We start from the raw sequence: 9988 nt of genomic DNA on the forward strand, positions 1-9988 counted from the left end.
CCTCCCCGGCGGCTGGCCCCTCCGCGGCGGGCGTCTGCGCTGTGCCGCACAGGATGGAGCGTCTGCCTGTCTGAACTGCAGAGCGGGAGTAGCCTGAGCCCTGCCCACCACGCGCCCCAGGGGAGGGCCATCATCACCCTTGTTGAGAAAACCGTTCTCCGAGAGGCAAACTAGGAAGGAGGAAAGCAGGTGTGGTCATCCCCTGCTCAGATCTGGAAGGCGGAGGGCTGGGCCTAGCAGGATCTCACACTGGGAGGAGGGCACGGGGCGCACCCCCAACCACACCAGCTCCTCCCACAGAACCTTCACTGTCGCCCCCACAGCTGGTCTGCCGCCTGCTTGAGGCTTTTTCCTGCTGAGACAGACACCACGGGGGACGCCTGGGGGGCTTGGTCATCGGCAGTCCTGCTCCAGGGCTGGGCTACAAATCAACACACTTCTGGAACCTTCCGTGACCTGCCAAGGCCAGAGTGGCATAGTCTGGAACCTGAGACAGGTCTGGCCCATCCTCCCTGGCACATGCAGGCAAGTCTGGAGCAGAGGCGTTAGACACCCCCCAGTGCAGACCCCAAGGCCTCAGCCTCCCGTCTCCTCGCCAGGGACCCACCGCAGGGCCCTTCCCTTGGCCGTGCAGCAGCAGAACCCGCGAGGCTGGGACACAAAGCAGGAAGGCGGCTTCCACTCTCGCGGCGCTGCCTGAGGGCGATTCACTGGTAGGGGGCCCTCGTGTGCCCACTACCCGCCAGACCCTCAGCCTCCCCGATGTCCCTTCTCCTCTGGGACGCCCCCGCCGTCTTCCCTCCCAGGGGCTTGCTCTGAGCAGGGCCCTGCCCGCCCTCCCTGCCACCAGCTCAGCCCCCGTCCTGCCCTCATGCCTCTCTCGGGGGCCCCACACCCACGAGGCAAATGCACCCACAAATGAGTTCATCGTCCTGCCCCGGATGCTCCATCGGGCAAGCGCTATGTTTGTAAACACACCCCGCACTCGCTCATTTCCTGCCAGAGAGGGGGGTGTCATTCCCCATTTCCCTCCCAAAGTGTGATCACCCTCAACTTACATCATAGCCTACGCTGGAGTCCAGCAAGAGCCTGCATGCTCTGGAGGACCGGCCGGAATGGCCTAGGACCCCCACGGGGACCCCAGGGAACAGTGAACTGGTCGCAGGCTAGGTCACCGGAGCCCACGACCCAGGACAGGTCTTCACAGCCAAGGTGCCCCCACCAGCCTGGATCAGATGCAGCAGGGCAGCGCCTGGGCCACTGCAGAACCCAGGAGGGCTCCCCAACCCCCATGCCCTCTCTGGGCCCCCCGCAGAGCATCTCCAGGAGGCCTGTGCCCAGGCGTGCCCCCAGTGGCATTCAGAAGGACAAGCCAAACTGCCCGTGCAGAGGGATGCCCTAGCACAGCGACTCAATGACCAGAGCACCGCCCCCTCCCGCCGCAGGACACCCGGCCTGAGGCACTTTCAGGTGCCCCGGAGACACCCAACGTCCACTCCCAGATGGGCAGGGATGAGCCTGTGAGAGATGAGACGCCACAGAGCACCCTGCTGAGTTCAGAAGCGTGGGGACAGCCGCCCTCCCGGGGCCTGGGGCACCTGCACAGAGCCGTCCCTCAGCTGCAGCAGCTGAGGCCCAGGAGAAGCTCGTCTAAGACCGGGGCGGTGCTAACCGACCATGACACCAAGACGCAAGGTCAGCAGAGGTCACACTGGAAAGTGAGCCTCAGGTTAAGTGAAAGATGCAGGCGCCCCCGCTGTCCCCAGTCGGACGCTCTGGCTCACACACAATCACCCCAGAGGTCACCCGAGGGTCTGCCTAGGGGGCGCCACCACTGTCCCAATGCGGACGTGTGCCCTACAGTTGAGCAATCGGGGACAGAGAGGAGCCCATGCCACACAGAGGAGGCCGGAGGCTGTGTCCACACAGAGCAGAGCCAGCAGGTTGGTGAAGGGCACAACCACTTCCGGGCAGGGGAAGGGCCTCCAAGGGCCTGCCCAGGGCTGGCGGGCAGAGACAGGGGCCAACCCCCTGCCAACAGAGGCCAGAGGGTGACTGCGCGGATGGACCCCCGAACCTGTGCTGCTCAGCTGGGCCCACACCACGCGTGCAAGGGGCTTGCGCTGGAGCAGAACGGCCACACGGAGACAGGACACGGAGCCAGCTGACAGCCAGCCATGAGACATTCGAGGCACCTCCCTTTCTGCCCAAGACCCAGCACGGGGGAGAAAAAGGCTGGGCCAGGCTCCTCCCGAAGCCCACCCAGCCCCCTAACAACGGGGGGTCCACCCGGCCCTCCTGTGGCCACTGCCATCCTGTCCCACCATCAGGACAATGGTGCCCTCAGGGCAGGGCCACCAAAGGGCCTCTCCTTGCACCTCAGGGTGTCAGCACCATGGCTGGGTGCTTACCTGGGGCCTGGGCGTGCACACGTACGCACACATATGGGTGGGCTGAAGTGAGCTGCAGCAAAGGGCACTGACGGCCCACGTCCACCCCACAGATGTTAGCCCATAGGCCATGGACCGCGGAGCCGGCTTCCTCGGTCTCCCTTGGAGCAGACTTTATCCTTCAGACGCTGCAAGCACCCCAGTCCACTCTCAAACGCCTGCCCCACCTCCCCCCATGCACACATCTGACAACGCCAGTCGCCAGCCAAGTCCACAGCTGACGCGGCCTGGGGCCCACCCTGCACCGCTCTCCAGCACACACCCTCAACGAAAGCGGTGGCTTCCTCCCAGCTCGAAACAGAGCTCACACTCCTGAGCAGAGCACCTCCGTTCAGCTCCAGGAGCACTCACCAAATGGCCACTCCATGTCCATGCCGAGCTCTGGACAGGGCTGGGAGACGGCGCAGTCCCCCCTGGCTGCCGCAGCCCTCGTGCAGGCTACAGGGGCAGCAGGACGTGGACAGAAGTAGAAGGAGGGACTGAGAACTGGCTACCATTACGGGGACATGCGAAACCTGCCCAGCCTGTGCTCGCCAAGACCACCCAGTGGGAAGGGCTACTACACATCCAGATGGCACCCCAGAAGGGAGGAGAGAGAGCACGGGACAGAGGCAACACTTCCCAGCACTGGTAAAAACCACCAATCCACAAAGTTGAAAAGCCCAACCCTGACTGTGGCAGTATCAGGAGAAAGTGACACCTGGACATAAAGCCACCAGGGAGAAGGACAGACCTTCAAATGACTCTCACCTGACAGACAGCTGACTTCTCAAGAGCAAAAGTGAGCAAAGTCAGGAAATGTGCATCCTCCACATGCCGAGGGGAGATGCCCCCTGCACCCCCACGCCCCCTGGGACACCTGCACCCCCACACCCCCCAGGACACCTGCACGTGCAGAGGGGAGATGGCCCCTCCACACCCCCCCCCCCCCCAGGACACCTGCACATGCAGAGGAGAGATGCCGCCCACACCCCCACACCCCCCCAGAAACAAGGGTAAGCATTTTGAGAACACGGAAAGAGCAGTTAGTTATCAACACATCCTCACTAAAGAAAATCCTAAAGATGCATTTTCAGACATAAGAGGGAGAAAACAATTCCAAGTTCTGAGTTGCCAGACGAATGAAGAAAAGCGATGAGTTTCGAGGTTAATCGAGTGCTCACAGAATAAAGGAATAACAACCTCTCGTGCGCTTAGCAGGAAAATTAAAATACACTGAACAAGGGTGCATGATCTTGAGAGGGTTAGGTCAAAATAACATGTTGTGAGGTCTGTCCCTGCGTCTAATGTTAGGAACAGGATAAAGACAAATTAACTTTGAAATACAGCCAGTATGGGGGGCGCCTGGGGGGCTCAGTCGGTGAAGCCTCTGATTCTTGGTTTCAGCTCAGGTCATGATCTCAGGGTTGTGGGATCGAGCCCTGCGTCGGTTCCATGCTGGGCACACTGGGTGTGGAGGCTGCTGAAGATTATCTCCCTCTGCCCCTCCCCCATAAAATAAATAGAGCCAGTATGCAAATTACAATTTACACAGTAACCACTAAGAAACAGAAACAGTGGTAAGTTTTAAACTAATATATGAGGTGGAAAGAGAATAAGGAAAAAAAATCAGTGCAAAATAAAATAAAACAAAAGAGAAAAACAGACATAAAAAAACAGGAAAATAGTAAGCACAAAAAATAAAATGATAGGTATGAACCCAAATATCAATAATTTTGATAAATGACAACAGACTGAATGTTCTAGTTAAAAAATAAAGATTGTCAGATTGAATGAAAATGGAATCTAGATCCATGCTGAAAAACCAAAGACACATCTCACATGTAGGGCACAGAAAGGTCTAAAGAAAAAAGATGGAAGAAGAAATAGCAGGCAAATACTACCCAGAGCTATCCTGTCACCAAAGTGCACGTTCAGACGGAAAGCATCACCAGATAGAGTCATAAATGCTCAAAGTTCAAAACCCCTGGAAGGCATTCTAACCCAAACGTATATGCCTAGTAATGTAGTTTCAAAATGACAGAGCTCCAAGAGAAGTAGATAAAATCCAGCACCAGCTTAGAAGGTTTTCACACACTTCTCCAGGAGACAGAAAGGGGGACAGATCTGCAGACCGCAGTGAACCAAGCTTGTTGGGCATGGACAGACATCCAACACTGTCCACTGCCAGACACACATGCCTGTTCAGTACAAAGAGAGCAGCCACGAAAACTGACCTCAAACTGAGCCATAAGGCAAGTTCCGAAAAACATTAAGGACCTGGTGTCATACTGACCACTTTCTCTGACCACAACATGACTAAGTTAGAAAGAACCATGGGAAGGGGAGAGAGATGAACTGGATCATGGAAAAGTAACTAGGAAAAAAACCTGTATGTTTGCCTATTAAGAAACTCTGAAATATCCTGACAGGTTAAAGAATGATGAGAAATAAAAAATATACATATATTTCAAGTGGGACGACTCTCCACATAAAAGCTTGTGAGGTGCAGTTAAAGCAGCTCTTGTTTGGTAGATACAGGTGCTGGTACAGAAGGAAACGAGGAGGAAAATAAGGAGCCATGCATTTATCTTAAGAAATTAGAACAAGAACAGCAAAATAAACCTGAGGAGCATAAATGGCAGGAAATAAACAACTAGCATTTATTTTTAAACACTGATGAGCCCCTGGTGAGACAGATCAGAACAGAGCATCCCTGTCCACCTGCACAGTCAATGGAAGGAATTGAAGGGGACAGCTCTACAGATCCTGCAGCCATTTAAAAAATAAAAGAGTATTATGAGCAACTTTGTGCCAATAAACCTGAAAATCTGGATAGAATGGACAAATTCTCGGAAATACATATTTTTTAAAAAACCAACTTGGGGGGGGGTCCTATGCCCGCTAAAGACACTGAATCCAGGATGCGCTGCCTACAAAGCAACCCCAAGCTACTTTATGGGTGACTTTCCCCAAACATTCAGAGGACACACAGTTCCAGTCCTGCATAAATGAGACCATGGCACAGCAGATGAGTTCACGCTCTGAAGCACATCCTACAGGTATCTTGGTGCCAAAATCCGGTGAGATCACAGACCCTACATATACACACAGGAGTCCTAGATCGTAATCATCTAAACCCACCAATGAACAAGAAGGGTAACGCTGCAGGACCAGACGAGAATTTTTCCAAAGGATGGAAGGTTAGTCTAATACTAGAAAATCCATTTACGTAAGGTAACGTTACATAAGGTAACAGCAAGTCAAGGAAAATCACATGATGCTCTTAATTTAAAAAAAAAAACTTGTTTGGTTATATTCAACATCCACTCCCATCAAGCACAGAATAAAGTCTCAGGAGAGGCCGTCATGCAGCTGTTGGAACGGCTGCAAGTCAGACGACGCGGCATGAAATGTAACAGAGCCGCGGTGAGGGCACCACTCCAGAAGAGGGCAGTTCCTCCTGAAACTGACACACGCCCACCTCCCCCGCGGCCGGTTATTACCGAAGAGAAGTGAAAGCATATGACTTCCAAAGTCCTGCACCCAAATGGTCGTAGCAGCTTTGAACCCAAGAGCCTCAAACTGCAAACAACCCACCCACCTACCAAGAGCAGCGGGTTTACACCAAGTGTGGTTTACTCCTACAGTGGGACGCCGCGCACCGGGAGGAAGGAGCTGTGGAAGCGGACTCGGCGTGGGTGAGTCCAAGAGCTGCACACTGCCCAGGCCACCAGGCGGAAGGCCTAGGGCAGCGGACGGCCTGCAGGCACAGAGCGCCACCAAAACCAGCAGCTGGACATCCCTCCACCACGTGAACCAAACCACAACCAGGTCCCTCAAACGCACCAAGGATGCAAACAAGGAGTTCGCAGAAGTAAGATTTGACCGAATGATACATACGGGAAAGGATGAGCAGCCTCACATCTAAAAATTGGTGAAAAACCCCCAACAGGAAAGAAAAAATAGTAGGAAGCTCAAGGGTGTAAAGGGACCCAGAACCTACTGAGTGGGGGCTCAGGAGGCCGCTCTGGCAGCCCCAGCGGGGGGGGCACGCCTAGGAGGCGGCCGGGAAGGGTCGGACACCGCTGCTGATGGTGACCGGGGAGGAGTGCTGCCTGTAGCGTTTCCTCGGGGAAACCCACACAGTCAGGCCTCCCTCGAGTTACAGCCCCAACACCTGGCAGGAGCCCCTGGGAAGAGCAGAGAGCTGGCCACCACGACGGGCCGAGCCAGCCAGGCCAGAGGCAGGTGCTCAGACCTTGCAGACCGCCAAGAAATTCACTTCGTTGGAAGAAGGCTGAACACTTCTAGCCGGGGAAGGATTACCATCCCCTGAAGAAAATGCCCAGACTCAAGTCGGGGAGAAAAATTAAAATGAGAAGGAGAAAGAAAAATTGGCCAAAGAAGTGACCTGCAATTTCGCTGACAAGGAAGTGCAAATGGCCTGCATTAGTAATCAGAGAAATTCAAATGAAAACCACAATACCATTTCACACCCACCAGACTGGCAAAAATTAAGTCAGGCAAAGTGTTGGCACGAATGCAGAGCACTGGGGACGCGCATCCCCGCCGGTGGGGGCCGGAGCTGGCACAACCACACTCCATGAAGCCGCCTGGGAGTAACACTGAGCACACACCCCCAAACCCTACTACGGGCATGTGCTTACAACTGGCCTGGCTGCCCACAGCCACACACGGCGAGGACCGGCACTCGGATGCCGACAGCAGCACGGATGAAACTGGCTGCCACCTGGAAACAAGCCACAGGTCCCCTGACAGCAGGGACCCACACCATCATTTTGCAGGGACCACCACGCGGCAGTGACAGCTACTGGCGCGACGTCACTCCGAAACGTAGACTGGGCAAAAACGAGACATGCAAAGGAACAGAGAGGGTGTGACCCCTTTACAGAAAGCCCAGGAGCACACCAAGAACAGCCCGTCCAAGGACTCTCACCCGCAGGAGATACAGGCAGTGGGCCAGCGCCACCTCTCAGGGAGGGGCCCCGCTCACCAGGAAAGTAGGGGGGCGTTTGCTATAACCGACATTCTGTACGTTCAACCCATCAACTGCTGGCCTATCCTAACGACTCGTGGCCACGGGACACAAGCTGCCATCACCCCTCCCCCCTCCCCCCTCCCCCACCCAGGCGGAGCCATTGAGCCCCCAACAGCTGTGCTGTCCAGCCCAGCCCTCACATCCCCCCTCACACCCTCCCCCCACACTCAAGGAGTGGACTTCCCAGGCCAGCTCCAGGAGAGGAGCTGCTAACCCTCCCGGCATCTCCTGCAACCATCCCCCCCAACCCCCAGTTAAATTTCAGTGGTCTTTTGGGGGAGCTCCAGGAAGCTGCTGAGGAGGGGCAGCAAAGATAGGCTACGGCCTGCACCCTGTCTGGGGGCACGTGGAGTAGCAAGGGGGCAGTGACCGAAGGAGGCAAGGAGGGGGACAGGCGTGGGTTTGGGGGCAGTGACAGGAGGAGGCAAGGAGGGGACAGGTATGGGTTTGGGGGAAGGAGGGGCACAAGCGTGGGTTTGGGGGAAGGAGGGGGACAGGCGTGGGTTTGGGGAAAGGAAAGGGACAGGCGTGAGTTTGGGGGGCAGTGACAAGAGGAGGCAAGGAGGGGGACAGGCGTGGGTTTGGGGGAAGGACAGGGACAGGTGTGGGTTTGGGGGGCAATGGCAGAAGGAGGCAAGGAGGGGCACAGGCGTGGATTTGGGGGGAAGGAGGGGGACAGGCGTGGGTTTGGGGGGCAGTGACAAGAGGAGGCAAGGAGGGAGACAGGCGTGGGTTTGCAGGGAAGGAGGGGCAGAAGCGTGGGTTTGGGGGGCAGTGACAGAAGGCAGCCAGCACAAGAGGTCCACTGGGTGGTGGTGGTGGTGGTGACAATCCATAAGGGGGCAGACAGAAGCATTGGGTTGGGGGTTGGGGGGAGTCCACAATGACCCTGGCTGTGGGGCTCCACGCTAAGGCAATTGCCCAAGATGGGAAAGGGTGAGCAGGCTGGGCCTGGGGAGACGCTCCTGACCTTGGCTGTGAGGCCCAGAGACTTCCCAGAGAAGATGCAAGCAGGTGGATCTGGAGTCCTTGGCCCCAAACCCTGGCTAACGCTGACCCTCAGGTCACACAGGAGGCCCCATACAGATCTGGCAGGTGTGTTGAGGGCCCACCCTCTCCAGCTGGCACAGCCAATGCTCTGACCTCCCAGCCCTCAACTCCTGGAGGGCAAACCCCACAGACTGGAATCCCCAACACTTCGCTCCACAACACCTGTAGGATGAGCTGTGGCCGCGTGTGTGCCCCCCCCCCCCAGCAGTTCACCACCCACTCCCTGTGCCTGGATGGCAATCCTGAGGTCCTCACCAGGAGGTCTTCCCAGGGAGCACTCTTCCCTGCAGCCCTCGAGGCCTGGTGTCCACTCCACAATAGACCCTGGTGTGAGTCTGTCTCTCCCCCCTCAGCCTGAGAGCTGCATCATCGGGGACCACTGAGTCAGGAAGAAACCAAGAGAGCTCCAAGCTGGCAAGAAAAGCAGGGAAGCTGCCAGTCCGAGTGGAGTTGATCTGGCTACAGCACTGGCCTGTGGGCTAGACCTCGACCAGCTGTTGTCACGGGGGTCCAGGCGCTTCCCCACCAAGTGAGAGGGAGGTTTTTTGCCATGGCGAAATTGACAGCTGATGCAAAGAGCCCTGCTCACCAACAGCAGAAACAGGTAAAGGGCCAGCAGGACAGAGCAGGCCCCCAAGACCAGTGGGATGCAAGTGAGTAAAGAGCCGTGTGCTGGATGAAAGAGTACAATCATGATCCCAACTTTAGGTGTTCTCTGGACACTGCGGGCCCTGCGGGTCACTCCCAGGACGCTCAGGCTTGACAGGGTGGCTGGCCGCAAAAGGAAATCTGACAGCAGTGGAGAGAGGAGACACCTGAGTCAACTCCACCAGCACCGCATCAGTGGACAGGTGCAATGAAGCGGCCAGGGAGCGGAACCAGGTGAGCTGCCTGAGCCTCGAAGACCGCGGGACCGGAGAAACCCGCGCCACTCCCTCCCTGCGGTGCCAGGACCTCAGAGGCCCTCCACGCGTCAGAGGTTGCTCCCACAGAATGCGCAAGCCGGAGTGGGGGGCGCAAACGCGAGGCCCGTGGTGGGGGACCCTGGGCAGAGGGTCCTGTGTGCGGGTCCTGGGTGGACCGAGCCGGGTGGGAGCCCCGGGTGCGAGGTCCCAGGAGACTGCCCCGCTGCACTGTCCCCGCTGCCCCCCCCTCCCCCGAGCACGAGGTCCCGGGTGGAGTCCCGGGTGGGGACGGCCCGGGGCGCAGGTCCCAGATGGACAGTGCCGGGCGGGGATCCCGGGCGCAGGTCCCTAGTGGACGGTGCCAGGCGGACAGTCCCGGGTGGGGACGGCGCGGTGCGCAGGGCCCGGATGGGCAGACCCCGGCGGACGGTCCCGGGCGCAGGTCCCGGGTGTCCAGCAGGTGCGCGCGGGAACAAAGCGGCCGGGCGGCGGCGTACCTGGGCACGCAGCTGGGGCTGGAGCCGTCCACCTCCCAGGTGGCG

General features: G+C 57.6%; 1 protein-coding gene across 1 annotated transcript in view; it reads right to left on the bottom strand.

The window, feature by feature from the left end:
* Nucleotides 1-9987, bottom strand: part of PACS2 (phosphofurin acidic cluster sorting protein 2) — a gene marked incomplete at its 5' end in the record, with an annotated part of 57387 nt that extends 47400 nt beyond the window's left edge. The window contains one exon of the mRNA XM_044918032.1: nt 9944-9987. Within this exon, the coding sequence (XP_044773967.1) occupies nt 9944-9987 (44 nt within the window). The remainder of the gene's footprint in view (nt 1-9943) is intronic.
* Nucleotide 9988: the final 1 nt, after the last annotated feature.

The sequence above is a fragment of the Neomonachus schauinslandi genome, chromosome 9 (genome assembly GCF_002201575.2).
Source record: "Neomonachus schauinslandi chromosome 9, ASM220157v2, whole genome shotgun sequence".
Classification (NCBI taxonomy): domain Eukaryota; kingdom Metazoa; phylum Chordata; class Mammalia; order Carnivora; family Phocidae; genus Neomonachus; species Neomonachus schauinslandi.